Source organism: Eublepharis macularius, chromosome 2 (assembly GCF_028583425.1).
Source record: "Eublepharis macularius isolate TG4126 chromosome 2, MPM_Emac_v1.0, whole genome shotgun sequence".
Taxonomy (NCBI): domain Eukaryota; kingdom Metazoa; phylum Chordata; class Lepidosauria; order Squamata; family Eublepharidae; genus Eublepharis; species Eublepharis macularius.
The window spans coordinates 168,778,570-168,799,088 of NC_072791.1; the positions used below are offsets into that span (position 1 = coordinate 168,778,570).

At 40.8% G+C, this 20,519-nt stretch overlaps 1 protein-coding gene across 2 annotated transcripts; it reads left to right on the forward strand.

The window, feature by feature from the left end:
• The first annotated feature begins 1,216 nt into the window (after positions 1–1,216).
• C2H2orf76 (chromosome 2 C2orf76 homolog) lies at positions 1,217–17,874 on the forward strand. Of its 2 annotated transcripts, none has more exons than XM_054972156.1 (6): positions 1,217–1,296; positions 4,537–4,689; positions 5,500–5,550; positions 12,221–12,258; positions 12,409–12,490; positions 17,425–17,874. In XM_054972156.1, the coding sequence occupies exons 2-6, from the start codon at positions 4,557–4,559 to the stop codon at positions 17,499–17,501; spliced, it is 381 nt and encodes a 126-aa protein (XP_054828131.1). In that variant the 5' UTR covers positions 1,217–1,296; positions 4,537–4,556; the 3' UTR covers positions 17,502–17,874. The 2 variants fall into 2 exon arrangements, with proteins under 2 accessions (XP_054828131.1, XP_054828130.1); XM_054972155.1 differs by lacking the exon at positions 1,217–1,296 and adding an exon at positions 1,349–1,371.
• The last annotated feature ends 2,645 nt before the right edge of the window (positions 17,875–20,519 follow it).

Genomic DNA, 20,519 nt, shown 5'->3' on the forward strand with positions numbered 1-20,519 from the left:
GTTGAATAAAATGGGACTTAATTCTGAGTAGGTCTGTTTAGGATTGCTCCCTGCTACGATTATAGCATTGTGCTCATATGTCCAATACTCTGCAATGTTCTGCCGCAGGTGTGCATCTTGAAACTGCGAGTGTACTTTATAATCCGTCTTGAGTCTCAGTGAGAAAGGCGGACTATAAATGACATTAAGGCCATTTCCACACACCTTGAATAATGCACTTTCAATGCACTTTAGCAATCCTTTGGAAGTGGATTTTTTGTTCCACACATGGAAAAGCAGTTCCAAATGTTCACTAAAGAGTATTGAAAGTGGATTATCCAACCTGTGTGGAAGCAGCCTAAATAAATAAACTGCGGTGGAGACCTGCATTTCTAATGCTGTATTTGAAGCGGGTGACTGTTCTTCAAGACGGCTTTTGTTGATCCTGACACAACTGGAGGTTTTTTTGGCTCTATGTTTTGTCGATGAAATGGTTTTCATATCTGTTGGAGGGTATTATGAAAATTGCTTTCAGAATAGTGGTACACATCAATATATTAAAATGCTTAGATGCATGTTGTATATAACTTTGACGCCTGAATTTAACATCTCATACGTCTGACAAACTGGGCTTCTAGCTCGAAAAGGCTCGTGCCACAACCTGTCTTTTAGGACTGTCCCCCCCCCCCTCAGGTTATGCAGAAGAGTTTTTTTTAAAAAATTACAGTGCTTAAATGTAACTTGCGTGTGACTTGAAGACAGTCTCCTTTTATTCTCGACCGTATGTTGGCGGGGGGGAGGAGAACCCTAGTCTTTCGGGTATATCCCGCCTGTCATCTTCACAGCTATTAAAAGGAAACCCGACCTTAACAAATTTTTATGAGCTTTAAAAATTTTGTTTTGCTTTTTATTTTTAATTTTTGCTGCAACACAGCAGACTATCGCGGGTACTCTCCTGGAATTCCTAAAGAGAGCGGCCAGCAGTTTCCCCGGACGTTCACGCGCTCCACAGCATGACATTTTTCTATGCCCATAGAAGAAACAAAGCGAGGCGCGCGCTGGTCAGCAGAGGGGAGGGAGAGGAACACAAAGACTCAACAGCCAATAGTTGAACGACGCTCCAAGGTTATGGCCGAATGTTTGGGCAACAGCCAATCACTGACGAGGGGGGCGGGGCGAAGAGAAAGCGCTATCCGCCGAAGAGGTTAGGAAAAGAGACTGTCGCATGACGTTGTGGGCGGGTTGAAAGCGCCCGCGGCGGATCTGAGGATTCGGATTGGAGTCGAAAGAGGGGAGAGGGTCGGGAGACGAAGGAAGGTAACGCCACCTGGTGGCGATTGGAGTGGTGGGAGGCAAATGGGAGCAAAAATATAAGAGCAGGACTGTGGATCGGTGAGGGTTAAGTGCCCAGTCACGGAATGTAGTAGTACGTGAGAAAACAGCGTGTTGGTTGAAATAACTGGCACGAAACCTGTTGTATCGTAACAAAAGGCATTGCAGGGCTTTTGGCTATCGATTTTAGCATGGACAGATTCGGCAGTATGCCATTATTAATGTGTGCTTTTTTGGTGAGGTAGTTCCTCGGTTTGTATTCCTACAAGACGAGGAAGTTTACTTTTTAAAAATGGCTTTTTCTAATACTGTGGTTTTTAAATGTAAGCTGCCTCGAGCAGGATTCTGAAGAGGCACAGAAATATTCCAAATAAATAAATATGAATATATCTTTTCCCCAAAGCTACGCATTTTTAACTAAACACAGCCTCCGCTGTACGTAGAATATTCATTTTAAATGTTTTTATACTACTACATGGCTTATATGGTATTTAGCAATGAATATTGGTTTCATCCCAAGCAGTTATACTCTTGTAATTTCTAGGATTGCCAGCTTTGAGCTGGGGAATTCCTGGAGATTTGTGGGGTGGAGCCTAGGGAGGGCAGGATTTGGGGAAGGGAGGGACCTCAGTGGGCCATAATGCCATAGAAGCGATCCTGTAAAGCAGCCCTTTCTCCAGGGGAACTGATCTCTGTAGTCTGGAGATCAGCCATAATCCCAGAAGATCTCCAGGCCTTGCCTGGTGGCTGGCAAGACTAATAAGCCCGTTGACTTCAGTGGACTTGGGTATAACTCCGCTTAGGATGGGAGGGCTGAACTGTCTTTTGTATCCTTCTGCTCCCGCATTGCAAAGTAGCAATTTTGCACTGATACTTTGGATCATTACATCATGAGTTCAGATTTATCAACCAAGTTCTCTTATAATGGTGGCGATGTTAGCTATTTGTATGACAAATCGTAATTTGTATGATTATTGAGCTACGAGATGAATGATAAAAAATATCGTAAATGGTTTGACACACCAAAAAAACTGTGATAGAAGTGATTAAAACAATAACAATAAAAAGTGATTTTCCATCATTTTTCTTTCATTGTTTGTTATCTTCTGTCTTAATTTTGTGTAGTTACAAACAGTCTATGTGTGTGTTGGGTTTCAAGGTAGATCTGTATTCTGCATTGCCTATTTAAAATATTCTAGTGAGCTGTGGGAGGTTAAATAATTGGCCCCCCATGTAAAACCCCGAGGGAACTGAACACCAGGTTAGTTGAGTAGCATTCTGTTCACCTGACCCTAAACATCTGCAGAAGCACAACTGCCATATAGTGCTGATGTTTTGGTTTGGGGGTTAGTTGAGTAGGAAGCTGCTCATTGCAGTATAGAAAGGGGGTATTTTTACCTCACCCTCCTTGTGCTATTTTGGGGGGGGGGGGAGGCATACTTTTATCCTGCACAATGATATAAGAAGAACGTTCTTCTGAGACATGGCATCTCCATCCACATTCCAGGTGCGAGACAAACACAAGGTGGTTTGTCATTGCCTTCCTCCACATAGCAACTCCAGTCTTCCTTGGTGGTCTCTCATCTAAATACTGGACATGGCCAACCCTGCTTAGCTCCCAAGTTCTGAGAAGCTTGGGCTATTTGGGCTGCTACAATGAAATAAACTGGGGCGTTAAAGATCAACTCCCCCCCCTTCATTTTCTTCTTTTTTTTGTCTAATGTGCTTGCCCTATGGTTTTGTGTTTTCGTGTTTCATGGAGATCAAGGGATTAGTTTAGTCCTCTTCAGGCTGCTGCCTTTGGGAATGGTTCTTTGATTTTTTTAATTTACAAAGTAATATTTTCTTCACACCCTGAGTATGCTGAAACCCTTACCTTACCTGTAGGTGGCCTTGTTTTCCTGCAATACTGGTGCACCCTTGGCAATGTAGTTTGTTATTAGAGGGAACAAGCTGCGAGCCCCTGAGGAACTGCAAAGGGGAATAAATGACCTGGGCATCTCACCGCCCCCATCTCCTCCCCTGGGATTCTGTAAACTCTCAGGGGCTTGAGTAGCCCGGTTTCTCATCTTCCTCCCTTCCTTCCTGTTCCCCTTCAACTGACCTGCAGCTGTTTTCAAAATGGCATGCCTCCTGAAATATCCTCAGTTCCCACCAACCTGTAATTTTTTTCTTTAATTTCACTAAATCCTATTGCACTGCATGGCTGATATGTCGTCCCCCGCCCCCCATCTGCAGAAACTCTTGCTTTGACGGTGGGTGGCCTTGTTTTGCTCCTTGTGATTGACTCAAGCTACCCCCTTTATTGTGAGGTATAGCAAATTGATGTTAGGATTTCCAGTCTGCAAGGAAAAGCAGTCCAAAATCATTTCAGAATGGGGACTGAAATATGAGGGTGCAAGATACTTACAGTGAAATTTTAAAATTAAATATCGAAGTACAGGAGTATTGTCTAGAGTTGTCTGGAAGGCAATCTGTTGAAAGATGGGGTTTTTTGGCTTTAGGATCACGCTCTGTGTAGGGGGATGCCTTTGATTTAAAAATGAATTTGCTGGTTATAAACTGTAAACACTTTCAACCCTTGGCATTGGTATGGACTAAAATTAAAATGAGGAAGGTATATTTCTCTAGTACCAAAATGCTTAAATTGAATACCTGTGTAATTATTTGCTGCTCAGTAAGAAACCTTAGCCCTGCATCTCAGTGTAATCCTGTGGAGAGTTACTCCAGTCTAGCACCATTGTAGTTAGAGGGGAGTGACTCTGCGCAGGATTACACAGTCTCTCTGAAGTCTTTTTGTGTGGTAATGGAGAAAGATCAGAAAATAGGTTTTTGGATGGGTGGGTAGAACTTGCACTAATCAAAATCTGAGGCTTCTATAATATCCACAGTATTTCTATATTCCACCAATATTTTCCTTTCAGTAGTCCTGTCCTTTATTGTTCTTTATAGTTTTCTTTCTTTTTATGAGAATCCTTTCCCAAAGAGCCCTAAATTCTAAAGAAATTGCAACAGCTGAATTTGCGTACTGAATTTATTAAAAATTGAATTTGCATACTGAATTTATTAAATCTTTTGCTTGCAGAATTTGGATTTTCTTTGCTCAGAACATGAACTTACATTTTTGTGCTTAGTATGTTCAAGAACCTTACTGGTATCTTAGATTTGGCTCTTATTTCTTAACAGTGCTTCAAAATAAATAACTTGATATTGTGTGCCTTCTAGGTGACTTCTGGTTGAGTCACATGTCATCTGAAGGCGTGACCATTACAGTTCGTCTGGTTCGCTCCTTTGAGCACCGAAATTTCAAACCAGTTGTATATCCTGGTGTTAACCTGGATCAGACTGTAAAGGAGTTTATTGCATTTGTGAAGAATGGTAAGAAACTGTTCCTTTGCTGCCATATTTGCCAGGGAACGCTGTGGGAGTGCAGTGAGGTCGTCGAAATTTGAGGTATTTGCTTTGTGATAGTATCATCTCCTTACTGTGGGTTGGGTAGGCACAACTACACAAATCCTTAAGGTTCCATTCTGCTGCTCAGTTATTATTAGAACTGCATATTCTCAGCTCTACCAATAAGGTTAGATAAGGTTTCTGATGCTTTTGAAGGTAAGCATCAGGACAGAAATAGCTAATGACAGATTTTGGGTTACATTGTGCACAACTGTGAAATCTTAACCCTAACAGCATTAGGTGTGTTGTTATATGTCTTGTAGCACAGTCCTGTTTGTATTGACTTGGTAGTAGGTCCCACTGATTTGACTGTGCAACCAAACTGAGAGCCAGTTTGGTGTAGTGGTTAAGAGCACGGGATTCTAATCTGGAGAGCTGGGTTTGATTCCCCACTCCTCCACTTGAAGCCAGCTGGGTGACCTTGGGCCAGTCACAGCTCTCTGGAGCTCTCTCAGCCCCACCCACCTCACAGGGTGTTTTGTTGTGGGGATAATGATATACTTTGTAAACCATTCTGAGTGGGCATTAAGTTGTCCTGAAGGGCAGTATATAAATCGAATGTTGTTGTTGTTGTTGTTGTTATTAAGCAGAGTTACACTATCAGAGTTCTTTAAAGTCAGTGGCCTTAGAAGGGTATAACTGTGCTTGGACAGGCACTGCTAGTACATAAACACGATCCTTTCTGTCATGTCAAATGTAAGTAAAAATAGTTGTTTCTGCTTCCTCCCTTCCTAGATGTGTTATTAAGAAAAGGACTTCCACCTCCCTTTAAAAAGTACAGATACGGTATGTGTCTTTCATTACATTTCAGTTAGATATAATTTTTCCACCTAATTTAACTGATCAGTGCAAACTGATGAACGAAAAGGAAGGCAGGGAGAAACCGTTTTATGGGTATACAAGAGCTTAGCATGTCTTTGTGGATGTAGTGGGTGGGATATGAAGGAATACTGGGGAGGAATATGACAAATACTTTATAAGATGTAATGGGGGTGGGAAGGGAGAGAGAGAGAGCAAATGAGAATGAACTAAAACTTTTAAAATAGGGCAGCAGTAAATTATTATTAGCTTTGATAATATTGTTGCTTGTTGATATTTACATGATTTGATAGTCTACATTGTGCTTTACAAAATAACACAAGCTAAAAGCAGATAACTGTCTTGAGGACAGTTGATCTAGTGAAGGTTTCAGTCTAGTAACGGCGTAAATGAAGGATTAGCTGTATTAACAAAGCATTTTGCTAGTTTCAGCGTTGGATACAGTGGATATTTTGTGACTTTATTCTGCAATATCAGACATGGCTCAAATAAATGGTTGTAAGCCGCTTCAGGTCTTGTTTGAGAGAGAGGCAGTATAAAAATCTAACAGCTAAATAAATGAAATAGGATGTACCCCTTCTCCAGCATGATATTTAGGTTCTCCACTTATCTAGGTTATAAGAGTTTAAGACTGCCGTGCAATACATCCTTATTGAGAGTAAGCCCCACTGATTTCAGGGGGACTTTCTGAGTAACGGTGATAGGACTGAACTATAAAATAAGAAAAATCAGGAAACTGACCTAGATTTATCTGCATTGTACTAAAACCTAGTGTTTTGGGGGTGCTCTAAGGATAATTTTTCTTGTTTTACATTCAAAAATTTGTTTTACTTGGAAATACAGAAAAAAATCTGTATTTATTTGCAGCATTTTTAGCCCATGTTGTACCAAGACATTTAAAGTGAGTTACAATGCTACTTAAAACCATGATAAAACAACCAAATGAGCAAAAGCTCAATTTAAAGTATATTCTGTGGCATTGATGGTGGCAAAGGAGCAACACTTTACTGTTACCCTTGGGTCTGCTCAGTGTAGTCCAGCTGAGCTGTTCCAGGTGGTCAGAGGCCTGTTGGGATCTTGCCTGTGGGAGGAGGTGGCCTGCTGTCATAATTTCTCTCAATCTTTGTAGATAAAATCTCTTTTATCTGTTCCAACTTGGACTCCTAATTAGCTGTGGCTGGATCAGATGGTGCCAGGGTACTAACTTGTCCAGCTATTTGGGATACATTTCAGTTTATTCAGTCTGAGGATGTAGAAAGGATCCTTTGAGGTTTGAGGCTGCTTAAATGACCTTTGACCTCTTTTGGCTACTTAAATCCACTGAGGGGAGGCTCTAATTGACTAGATCTGAAAGGTAATTAAATGCCTCCTTGGTAGAGGGGGTAGTCACCTGCCTTGAAACAGGCTGCGGTGCAGCCACTTCTAAAGAAGCCTACCTTGAACCCAGGAGATTTCAATAACTATCAACCAAACTCAAACATTCCATTCTTGAGCAAGGTGACTGAATGTGTAGTGGCTGGGCAACTTCAAGCTCTCTTGGGTAGGGTGGATTGTTTGGATCCTTTCCCATCTGTTTCTGGGCCTGGTTATGGGACTGAAACAACCTTAGTTGCCCTGATGAATGACTTGCTCTAGGAGATGGACCGAGGGTCTGCAGCTTTGCTGATTCTCCTGGATAACTCAGTGGCTTTTGATACCATTAATCATGGTATCCTTCTGGACCACCTTTCCAGGCTGGGATTAGGAGATGCCATTTAGTGGTCATTCTGGTTCTACTGGGAGGGTAGGTGCTGGACAACTGCTGCTCAGCCCCTTGGCCTGTGGGGCTGCAATGGTTCCTTCTGATCTCCTATGCTTTTTAACATCTACATGAAACCACTGGGTGAGATCATCTGGAGATTTGGGTTGGATTGTCACCAATATGTGGATGACACTTAGCACTGTCTCATGCTTCCAGCTGATCCCAGGGAGGCTGTAAAAATCTTGAACCAGTGCCTGGAGGCAGTTTCGGTACTGGTGTTGACCTCTAAAACCCTCTATGGTTTGGAAGCAACATACCTGAAGGACTGCCTACTCTATGAACCTACGCAACCACTGCAGTCATCTTCTGAGGCCCCAGCTTTCTGAGCTTAGGCAACCCATGAGAGGGCTTTCTTGACTGTGGCACTAAAACTCTGGAACTCTCTCCCCAGGGAGACTCATCTGTCCCTTTCTGTTTCCATCTTCTGCCAGCAAGTGAAGACTTTCCCCCCTCATTTGGCCTTCCTTCAGTGATCACTCCTCCCCGCCCAGTGTTTTGTTGTTTGTATGTTTTGTTATGTGTATTTTAGCTCTGGTTTTAATTGTTTTAATAACATGTTTTTGTTGATTTTAATGGTTTTTAAAATGTGATTTTATCATGTCTGTTTTTAGTATGTTAACTGCTTTGGAGGCTGTTATGAGGGCAAAAAGGCGGGGTATAGTTTTTGTAAAGTAAATAATTATTTTATTCTGTTGCCACACATCCTCACTGCTGTTCTCCACCATAGTCTCAAACTCAGACCAGTTCAAACATTGTGGTTGATAGGCCCTCGATTTGGTTGGATTTGGCCATTGAGAGCAGTTCTATCTGGCTCCGGTGGCCTTACTAAATTCTAATTCAAAGTAGAGTGAAAGGTTTTGGCATATATTTATTTATTGTAAGGGCCCACACTTTAAAATAACATCCCTCTTTAGATTTTGAATGTAATGCCTTGGTACATGTGCACAACTTTGTGTGTTCAGAAACTGAGAAGCCCTTACCATTGATGCTACCAACTTTGTAATATGACCTAAGTCATCAGTGAGTATGTATGTGACAATATATCTTAGACTGCTATTTGCAGGAAAGTTTGGTCCGTCAAAATATGAATGTTGACCACCCCATAGTTAACTGATTACTGCAGCCACGTCCCTGGTGATGTTTTCCTTCCTATGCAACATTTTTTTTGATCTGGACATGGCAACCTGTGAGTTGTTTGGGGAAGCCTACCAACAGGAAAGTATCAGTACAATCCTAAGCAGAGTTATGCTTTTCTAAGCTCATGGGCTTCAATGGAATGAGAAGGGTTGTGCTTAGTTAGGTAATGCGAATTATAACGAAGGCTGAGTTTTGTTTTTCAAATGGGTAGCAGTGTTGGTCTGTTGTAAAAAAAAAAAGTCCACTTGCACTTTAAAGATGAACAACATTTATTTCAATATGAGCTTTTGTGAGTCACGGCTGATTTCTTCAGATGTAAAGCAATCAAAAGGGATTAGGTTTCTCTCATGGAAAGGCGATGAATTTTGTGTATTTACTTCCTGGAGACTCTTTTTTTTAAAAAAAAAAACAACTCACTGATTTTTTTCTAAAAGTCTCTTGCATATATCAAGATCAACCTAGATTAGTTGTGCTCTGGATGAATTATATAGTTCTGGGCTGATTTTTTGTAATGTCTGGAAGCTGTTGCTTTGTGTGGAATCTTAGCATCTTCCAGACTACAGCCTCTATCTGGTTTTTCCTCGCCCCTGGGGTGCCTCCGATCATAGTGTGGTTAGGGTGATCATTGCACAGTGCGGGTATTTATGTGGAACTTCCCTGTGTTTTTCTTTACAGACTGTTCAGTTTGTGGTGGTCCCCCCTCCTGCCCCTGCTGTTTTAGTGGAGCATTGGTGTATTCTACTGAACGCAATCCACTTGCAAATTCAATTACTGCCCCCCAACCCCACTGGCAAATCATACCTTGCGTACCTCTGTGGGCTTTGATTGGTTAGCTGCTTTGCTGTGTTTGGTTGTTTTAATTGGGTGTACTGTCCTTCCTTCCCTTTTTGAATGATAGACATTAGTTAAAGAATTCAGCATAGCTATGATCAGTCGCAGGTCTAAGGGGATGTTGCTTTGGAAGGTAATTGTTGAGGTTCTTCAAAGCATTCTTACACTGTTTTGTTGTCCTGTTCCTGTTATGCTAATTAACGAAGAATTTTGCTGTGTTTATATTCCCTTTGTTATTATGATGCACAAATTGTGTGTGTGTGTGTGTGTGTGTGTGTGTGTGTAATGGTTAATACTGAGGCAAGTGCTTCAGAATCGCCTGACCACCTGGGAATTGTTATTAATGCCCAGAAATGCTTTTGTAGTAGCATTCTGGATATGTGCATAGTTCATAGTGAGTTTTTGAATAGCAGGACCAGTTACTGTGTCAGGCCATTGCTATTTGGTGTCCCTTCCATTGGGCATTGTGGTTTCTGTGGAGGGCATGCTGGGCTCGATGGGGGTAAGGGCGAATGAGAAGCACCCTGAAGCTTCTTCTCACCCCAGATTGATGGCAAGGCAATGGTTTCCCTTTTCCCTCCAGGAGACCCCATGTACTCCCACAAGCTGGCATTTCTCTCTAGATTGTGTGATGGAAAGAAACCTAGCACACGAGCCTGAAAATGGTGCCCAGGCATAGATCTCAGGGATGTGCTTTTAGAGGGAATGTTGTTCCTTGTTGCGTTGCCATTGCTGTCTTTTAGCGCACGCATGGTATATTGCTGTTTTGATACGTCACTAGCATGCAGGGTTTTTTTTTTTAAATAAAAAGGTTAACTGCCCATCGTGCAAAGTGATGAGGTGGGTGAAGCAAAGAGAAATGGCATAGTCGTCACAGACGGGAAAATTTGAAATCAAGCTCTTTCAGAAAAAACATTGGGGGGCAAATAGAGAAAAGACAGGACAGAAAGGGACTGTTCATGAAGCTGCAAGGAACCAATGGACTGGGGGTGGGGGGGTGGGGGGGAAGGTGGTGGAGGGAAAAGAAACTGGAACTTTAAGGCTATCTGGAAGACACTCTTATTTGCACTATTCAGTTGTGACATGTTTCGTCAGACTTGCTACTGGGGCTTGCCTGATGTTTGCCCTTGGTGTGATTTGAAAAGTACCTTTTTGCATAATAACTTGGATTAGCTGAGGAAAAAAGAAGCAGTGAAAGTTTTTGAAAGAATACAATTTTAAATGGCTTAAAATGGAAGATGCAGGAACACTGTTCAAAAGAGGGGAAATTGGACATTGGTGGGTGGGATGGGGGGAAAGAAAGGGAAAAGATCAGGCGTTCTGGTTCCATTGCTGGTGAAACTTTATCTCACAGAGTTATTAGCTGAATAGTTGATGTACATTTTGAAATTCATTTCAGTGTTAGCTGACACATTATTCATTCCAGTGTTAATTGGCAGAGGTGTCCTTGGGGTATTAATTTTTTATCATCTTCCTAAAATGCCTTTTAAACTTGGCTCGTATGTTGAAGTGTTGCTCGTGACCCACAATCCTTTGAAATCTCAGTTTTCTCCGTGCTTCTGCATTTCAATGTCTAGCAACTAATTGTGAGGTCAGAAAGGGTAGCCAAGTAGGAGATGGAAGCGTAGAATGAGAGGCTTATGTGTTGAAATAATTTACATAGTAAATAAGATAAAGATGAGAATGAGACCGGAGGTAAACAGGAAAGATCTTAAGTCCAAGTTTGCCAGATTAAATAGAATTAAATTCTGAAGTAGAATTTAAACAGGTGTTGAAAATAAGCAGGCATGTATACTGCACATTTTTGATTTCACTATATATTTTCCTGGATCAGAATCCTGAAATTTCAACTTCCTGGGGTTTTTTTAAATACAAATCTCTATCCCTGATTGTTAACTTCTTAATAAGTATGGTCTGGAAATGACTCTGCTGCTCCAGGCAAGGGCAGTCATAGTTTCCAGTAAGTCAGCAGGAGGAGTTCTAATGCTTTGCTATTCAATTCTGACCCTTTCAGTCCAGTTTCAGCTATCCTGGGGTCAGCAAACACATACCAAGAAGCAACCAAGTTATGGATGGGCGATCTGTTTGTTTTAAAGCTCTGTGTGTAACCTTTCTGAAAACGATATCTTCCATCATTAAACATCAAAGGGTATAGCAATAATAAAACCCAAATGAATTGAAAGTAAGAAACCAGAATGCAATTATCAGCAACAAACTGCATTCTCAGATATGCTTACCCAGTTTTTTTTTTCAAAAGCAGCAGCAAGTACTATCAAAAGGTTGATGGGATAAATGAATCTTCACCGCTATGTGAAAGAATACAAAGATTCTGAGTATGCTTAGAATAGCTTTTCATAACTGTGCGTCAACTACTTTAATCTTGAGGATGTGCATTTCCCCCCTTTTTGAGTTCCATAACTTCTGCATTGATTTCCCCCCCTATACTTTGTGAATAGGTGGCTTTCTTAGAAAAACTTGTACACTGCTTTTTTCCTCATTACATCACAGGCCCCATGGTGAGTGAGCTATTACATAATAACAAGTGCTGCAGTCCTAATGCGTATACTTGTAGACTGCTAAATTTAATTGAACTTCATTCTGAATATATGGGTACAGGATCATGCTGTTAGCATTGCAAGGGATGCTGGTTGTGGCTGATGGGAAAAGAACAGGATTTGTCCAGGCAACTAAAAAAATGTAATGCTTGCACATTTTTAGTAGGGGAAAGAAAACTATGGAGGGAAAAATGCTGCAAGATAAAAAGCATACATGAAGAATGTAATGTACCTGAGACTCAAGAGAGGTTGTAGACAGCTGTTCTGAATGCTTGATATCAAATTGTTGCTCAAAGCAAGCTATTTCTTTCAGACACAATGAAGATTATTCACCAGGCACATGGCTCTAAGGTACATTTTTATGACTGCTTTCTCCCTTAGATATTTCTAAATTTAATCTGTTGATGACAGAAGATGTCTACCTAGGATAGGTAGGATATAGGGGCATCCCTTAATTTGATAACCCCGTATTTATCTTCTTCCCTTGTCCCCTATTTCTAGACCAATGAACTCGTTGTGAGTTTAGAAGATGATGACAAACTCATTTTGGCAGAGGACAACACCCTCAAAGCAGCTGGAATAGGTTGGTAGCACATTTGGATTGACTGAAGACACGGTTCATTGCACTTATCATTATCTTGAGAGTGGCTGATTATGTTTGGATAGCTGACTGAAAAGCAAATGCTATTCCTGACAATGTCTGCGCAACCTGGTAATTATTCAGGAGGGGAGGAATGGGCTCAATGTACATTCAAATTGTTGAGCTTGAGGGCACCACACATTTCTCTTCAGAATGCAAATGGAGGTATGCTCAGAATTCTGCTGAGGGTGATCTTAAATGATTGACACCTTGGTTAGTAGTACCAGCTCTACTTAAGTCTTCTCAGTAACATTAAAACGGATGTTTTGGTTGGAAATCTAAGCAGTGGAACTAGTGCCGCATAATGAGATAAGAATCTCTTTTACTAATGTACAGTGCAGTGTTGGGGAGTCACCCAGATCACTCGGAGGGACACATGTCCAAGAGAATATGGCTCCTGTTGGAAAATGCTTGTTCACTTTCTGGTAGGAAAGTACCACAGGGCATTCCATACAGCAATAAGTGTCAGACAGTAACTTAGTCTGGCAAACCAAGTGCCTGCAGGGTATAGCTTTGGCTCCAAGCAAGCAATAGCTTGTGTTGGTAGTCTAAATGTTCATCATCATGGTTAAAATACAGTCTATTGAGGTCTGGCAAACATGTGGAGTGAAGCAACTGAGACGTTGCAAGAAATGTGATAATGCAATCCCAGTGAGATCTTTGAAATCTGTGTGGGATGTTTCCAAATGAAAGATCTGTTTAGTTTCTGGTGACTTACTGGACTAGTGAAATACTCACTGGCCTGCAATCCAGTAACAGTATACTTAAGCATGTTGATATGTGTGTGTGTTATGTGCTGTCAAGTCACCTCCGACCTGTGGCAACCCTATGAATGAAAGATCTCCAAAATGTCCTATCATTAACAGACTTGCTCAGATCCTGCAAACTGGAGGACCTGGCTTCTTTTATTGAGTCAAGCCATCTTGTTTTGGGTCTTCTTCTTTTCTTAACACCTTCCACTTTTCCTAGCCTTACTGACTTTTCCAGAGAATCTTGTCTTCTCATGATGTGACCAAAGTATGATAGCCTCAGTTTTGTCACTTTAGTTTCTAGGGAGAATTCAGGCTTGATTTGATTTAGTACCTACTTGTCTTTTTGACCATCCATGGGATCCACAAAACTGTTAGCTCAAAAGGACCTCCGTATGTACAAGCCAAAGATACACATGAAGACATCAAACCTGGAAGGAAGCTTTTAATGCATTAATAGCATGGAGAAACCCTCTAAGTCTCTCCCCAAAATAGCTAGGTTGCAAATAGACATTGTATACTGTTTAAAGCTATGTCAGTGAGTTACAGAAGAGGTAATGATTATACAAGTTTCACGCTCCTACACATTCTATGTAAATGCAGCAGTTATACATAAACTACAAAGCCTTACTTCATCTAGTTAATACATCAACTGCAAACTCCTACTTCCTTGCTTTGAAGGAGAACAGGTTTCACTTCATCTAATCTTCTGTACTAGATCACTATGCTTTAAGCTACAAAGTCTTATTTGATCTGTTTTTAGAGTTTCACTTGACCTTTTACATCTGATCTTTATTTAGCTTATTTTAAAGCCATGTAAGGAAAACCAGACCTGGACAAGCCCTTTGGGTTGGTTAACATGATTCCTTCTACCCAGGAGCCTTTATGACTTCTATAGAACCAAACTCAGGTCCATCAGAACTTTCCTGCAGCATCCTATTTCAAATGAATAATTTTTTCCCCTTCCACGCTGAGCTTTAAAAAGTGTTTTAACTCTATGCTGTTTTGTGCCTGTTGTGTCTACTTGCGATTGTGCATGGATGGACAATTTATCTATTTGTTCTTTCCCAGTCTGTTAGTCTAGAGTATAACTCTGTGGTGCAATGGCAGCTGTTTGCTAGATGTTTGTACAATCTAGTTAAACCATTACTCAAACATCTTACTGTGCAAACAATTGCCATGCAGATAATAGCAAGTCCAGCACAGCAGCAACTACCCACACTAAGGAGGAGAAGTAGAGAGAGTGGTCATTGCATCTTATTGGAGTAATATGGGTAAAATGACATAGTTTAAGGCACTCAGAGTAAAATGCCACAACTCACTTGTGACCTAGGTACTAATCAGTCTCAATGTTTGACTGAAAGATTGTTTGCATTAGAGCTTGCAAGAAATTTCATTATGAGTTAATGATGTCTTGATAGAGGGGCGGGAAGGGGATGAGAAAAACTTTCCAAACTGCTAATGGAAAAAGACCAGCATCACACAAAAGCAGTATTCAACTGAAAACCACCATAGACTATTATTGTCTGTGGGTGCAGCGTGGCTTTTGTTTGTGTACATGTGTGTGTGCACTTTGAACTGTTTGGTATAGGTAATATGGTGTAGTGGCTAGAGGGTCAGACAAGGAACTGGGAAATCCAGGTTCAAATCCCCACTTTGCTGTGGAGGCTTGTTGAGTGACCTTGGGCCAGTCATATACTCTCAGCTGAAATTACCTCATAACATTGTTGTGAGAATAAAACAGAGGAGAGGTGGGAACTATGAGAACTGTTTTGAATCCCAGTTGGGGAGAAAGGTGAGGTATAAGCAAAGTAAATAAATAAACAGTAAATAATTTTGAAAAATTAAGTGAAAACTATTTCAATGTTATACTGAAAATAGCTATGATGATTGAAATAGGGGTGTCCAGCATGGTAGCATTCAACCAATTAGGGGTTCTTAGCTTAGTTATTTGTTTATTTAATTAGAAGATTTATATCCCTCCTTTCAGCCCGGTCTTTGCCTCCAAGGCAGCTAACAACTAAAAATAGAGTAATATAAAACACATCATAAAACAAATTAAAAACCAGACTGAAAATATAGATATATCAATTAAAAACATAGGGACGGCATGCAGGATTATAGAGGTAACGCCAGACAAAACAAAAAGTCTTCACCCACTGGCAGAAGAGAGTGATAGATAGGGACAGATGAATATCTCTGAGGAAGGAGGCAATCCAGATACCACGGTCAACGGTACCAGAAACTGCTGAAAAGTACAGGAGAATCAGTAGGGTTGCGCTCCTCTATACATATACCAGTGCACATCAACCACCAGAGTTGACCTGGTTCCCAGCAATCAATCAGCACATTTTGTGGTTAATGCTCTGAGGTGACTTGGAAGCTGAATAATTATGAGTGGTGATTGACCTTGCCGCTGCTAGAAGGATTGGTGGGGGAAAATGGCAGGGGCTTTTGGCTTTGCACCAGTTCCGAAGCGATGTCATTGCATGATGCTCTAGGATTCATCCAAAATCCATGATGCGATGACATCACTTCCAGTTCTGAACCAGAAATGATACAGCATTTTAGCGTGATGCTGAAGAGATGGATAACTGCTCTATTTACTTGGTCCATAGAAACCTCATTTCCTTATCCAAAATAATGCCTTCAGACAAGGAGGTTCCAATTCAGAGAAACCATTCACTAAAGTTAGATGAGCAATTATGTACAAACTACGAAAGACGGAATGTTGTAGAATTTCTTTTTAAAATGAGATTAGTTGAACAACGATGGCCATCATCACTTCTTATACCACCCCTTTTATTTACTCTTCTAAATTCTTAAAATAGTTTGTGGTAGCTCATTTCCCAACACTTAAGGAGGAGTCTGAAGCTAACAAAGCTCTCTGTTTTCTGTAGTTGAAAGGGAAATACAATTTGCCCTTAGTTTCCTCTATGCATCTGCACAAGTTTCTCTTCTCTCTTTTGCTCTTTTTAGTACAGGGATAACTGAATAACATAAACTGGGAAGATCCCACATTCCTATAAAAAGTGTGGTTTGTTGGTTCATTTTGGGGGACAATAAAGAACTTGTGAGCCCAAAGCTTCCTCCTAATCCCCTCCCAACACTACATGTGGGAATGAAATATTATATGGAGAGGTCTCATAATTGAATATATTTCTGGTAGTAATTTTTTCCCTTGCAGCCATTATCTGATCAGCAGGGTTTCCGAGTGTGTTTCCTCCTGCCCTCCCAACACACTGGGTGTAAAGTTTTGGTATTCAGCTTCCATTGCCACCAGTTTTTTACAAGATTCAGCCTCTTCTCCCCCTCCCTTTTCTGCATAGTAGAGGCACACTTAATTAACTTCAGGTTTAATTTTTAAAAAGCAAGCGTGGAACTTGGTGTCTCACCACTTCAAAAGAGTTTCATGTCTTCTCATTGCGATGGCTCTCCGTCAGCTGTGCCTCCACTCTGAATTAGTAATGTTGCTGACTTATTGTTTTAGAAGAGGAAGTCCTTGACCTGCTGGGTGGAAAGAATTGTGACTGCTCTGAACCTTTGTGGGTCCTTTAGCTCTGCCATATCCCCTGTGAATAATTAGAGCCATTTGAAGGTATTGCCGGAGAAGCCAATTTGTGTCTTTCACTTTGCATATTGTTGAAGCCTCATGAATTAATCATCGGCAGGGCAAAAAAATTAGCTTCTTCAGATGCACGTTTTTTTGATGGGTCATGAGGGAGAATGTAAAGTGATCTGTAAAATATTCTACTGATCCTCTAAGTATTAAATTATTATGGCTACAGGTTAATTTTAGGGGGGAGGGAACTCTCCCCTCCCTAAACAGATAAAGAAAAGTTTTATTTTAAGCTCATGAAGAGCCATCTGAATAGTCTTGTATAGCTGTTGGTTTTTAGTTTTAACCAAAGGAGCTCTTCTCCCCTCACCCCACACCGGATGTAGTACATGTCTACATGTTGAATATATGCAGCTAAATTCATTCTTGTTATTTAGATCTGATATAAAATCAGGGATGTTAGCAACTAGCCTTGAACCACACTATCTGTCATCCTAATTAATGTTAGTATTGTGTTCTGTGGTTTGAAAATTCGTTTCACCAAATATGTAAAATATTTTCCCTTTCAGCACACGAAACAGAGTTAGCATTTTTCTGCATGGATGATTACAGAAAATATAAACTGAATCCTGTTGCTGCCTGGTGAAGATTTGGAGACTCAAACAGGCTCCCCTCCTGGTATTTTTTTGTAGAATGTACTCCCCTGTTTTGCTGTAATAATTAAAAAATCTGAAAAGGTATGTATTGTAACTATTGTCGCTTGTAGTTTATACATTACAAGAAACCAAGATTAAAAAAGGAGGGGCAACGAAGTTTACTGACTGGCCTATGCTATGATATTTCTCTGAATTCCTTTAAATGTATGATGTGTCAATGAGTTCTCACAATTTCTGCAAGACTCTGGAACAGAGGTTGAAATTTGAGATGTTGGCCTACAAATGGAGAACAGTATTAAATGTAATAAAAAACGTATCTTGATTTTAAAATATTCAATAAAAGTTGAGAATTGTGTTCTTTTAGGATGCTGCTCTTCAATCTTCTATTCTTCCACAGCCGATTTACTCCCTCACAGCTCTCTCTTTGTCAGTACACAGAAAATATACAAATAGCATGTATTCTCCCATGCCACTGAGCAAAGTTTGGAAACCCGTTTCTGCCTAAAGAGTAGTCATCCAGCCTAAGTGACTTTTCCATTGGAGGATGTTGCCCAGCTGCAGCCTCCAGCCTAAGGGAATGCCTGCCACCATGCAGAACACTGTGGACAGCCTATTTACACTCTCTTTTTCATTTCACATCCAAACATGCTTCTGCAGCCGATAGGCTGAATGCAGTTGCTGGGTTTTATTATTTTTAAGGATAATCAGAATATTGAGAGAACCGTGTTTTAATAAGAATGGGGGGGGGGGCAGTGCATAGAACTGGTCTGGATGGTGCCACAAGTGCCCAGAAGAGTTTTGTGTTAGGAGTGAAAATGACAGCAGCCTGTATCCACCGTTGGTACACTGAATGCTGATTTTTCTCGTGTTCCTTTCCATTACTGCAGCCTTTTTTGATGCTCGGAAAAAATCATTCCTGCAGTCATGGGACCTATGCAGAGGAACAGCTGTTCAGGACAAGGAAGGGGGTTGATATAATTTCTTACATGTCACTCACAAGCGCAGCTCTGACTCACACAGCTGTCCACTTCTCCCCCCGCCCCCTACATCCTGCAGCCCTAGGAATGATGTTTCAGGGTGTTGGAAAGAGTTGCAGGAATGAAGAGAAATATGGGGAAATTCCATGCACCTTCTGTGCATGCATGGTTGGATACAGGGCATTTTTAAAGAAAACATGCCACAGTTGGCACAGAACCCTGTGGCAAGCCAGCAAGTTCTAACAGCTTCTTATGCAATAGGAATTTTATCACTCCCATATTTTAGATTAAGTGCAGTTATATGGTAACCTTCTTCTCATTGTATGGCATTGAGTAGCTCCCAGTATGATGGGTAAATTGCCAGTTCATCAGCAGTATGTTCATGCTAGGATCAGATTGTCTGATAGCATAATAGAGAAACTGTGTCATTAGCAGTACAGTCCTAAGGAATGCACTTTAAGTGTAGTGGCTTGGTTACCACAATGTATTTGTATGGCTGGATACAGGGCCTGACAGGTATATGTCAAAAAGGAATATGCATATGTTCAGCACAGATATTTTCAATATAAATAAATTTTAATAATAATGTTTATTGCTTTTCCGGCCGAAGCCATAAGCCATACAAACACCAACAAAATATGAACTGTACACTTGAACATACCCAATTCACTATTTTCAATATTTAAAGTCTGCTTTTGTTAAGCAGGGAGTCGTAACTGTGGCTTGAGTTGTTTCATTACCTGACAGCACTTTTTAATTTCCTTCTTGGTTCTATGTCCTCATTCAATCTCACCAAATTCCCCTCCTTACTACAGCCCCCACATCACACATGGCTTTAGTCCATGGAGGTCATGATCACAGGATGGCCTTTTCTGGCGAGCCAAAGGGGCCCCCTTCTCCCTTTTCACTAGTAGAAAAACTAGTTGCATCCAACCCATACTTGCATTCATTTTGAAGATTGTTATCAGGCACAGAATGAGACCAACTGGGTTTCCACGTTACACAGCTGTATTTACCAGTGTTGAACAAAATACTAGGTATGAGACAAGTCTGAGGAACACTGCAGTTGTTCTGTGCAAAGACAGGGGCACTTCATTGATTGAGATGAACAATGGGGCTTTTACTGTGTCCCTGGCAACGAGGCTTCTATGTTACGACTTTTTAACTAGTGTGTGTTACACTTGAATTCTTCCTGTTAGAGTTCTCCATTAAGCTCTCGCCCCTCAACCAGTTCTATACCATTATCTGTGTATGCATAGTGCACATTATAAAGCTTTGGATTTTTATGGATGGGCAGGGGCACGAAGGAAAACAAGGACTGACTAGAAAGGAAGGGCAGAAGGGGTTCTGCAGTGGAAATCTGCCAATTTCTGTAGAGGCTAGACCAACAGAAGTCCCAAAGAAGCCCTTTTGGATTTCTCACTTTCAGTGCTGCTTGCGTGTCTTTCTGCAACAGTCCTTTGTTTTTTAGGCTGAAAACACTTGATTTGATGTGCAATGAGATGGCTGTTTAAAAGACCTTCAAAATGCATTTCTGAATCCTTAAGATGATATATGAAGTAGGGGAGATCAATCTAATCATGATGTTTGCTATCCAGTTTATTTTAGGGTACGGATCTGACTAGGCAAGAACCAAAAAGTACTAACACAAGGATGGTAGTTTTTTTAAAAAGTGATATGGAAGTGCAAGTGATTGTCTTTCATGTGCAACCACAGCCAATGATGTAATATCTTAACTGGCTCTGTCTTGAAGAGATGTATTTAAGATGAGTCACATGGAGGAGTGATACTTACATAACAGGATGACTTTGCCATTGGTTGTAAGGAAAGATCTTTTGTTGTAGGAAAAGCATCATCTTCAGTCCTCTTTAGCTTCATTATCAAAAACGTTTATGGTCTGAATGCAGAAATGAAATGACTGTAGGAGAAACGGCAACTGGAATGGGTCAGTATAGTTGGCAGGAGCAGAGAAAATTAGTAGCTCAAGAGCCTGTGGTGGGGCAGAAATTCTAAGAAAAGGGCACATCATAA

What these genes read in the sequence shown, in the direction of transcription:
- C2H2orf76 (XM_054972156.1), top strand. Translation starts at nt 4,557, where the DNA reads ATGTCATCTGAAGGCGTGACCATTACAGTTCGTCTGGTTCGCTCCTTT. An exon ending in TATTGCATTTGTGAAGAATG is followed by an intron (nt 4,690 to 5,499) that starts GTAAGAAACTGT and finishes CTCCCTTCCTAG; the next exon opens with ATGTGTTATTAAGAAAAGGA. An exon ending in CTTTAAAAAGTACAGATACG is followed by an intron (nt 5,551 to 12,220) that starts GTATGTGTCTTT and finishes TATTTCTTTCAG; the next exon opens with ACACAATGAAGATTATTCAC.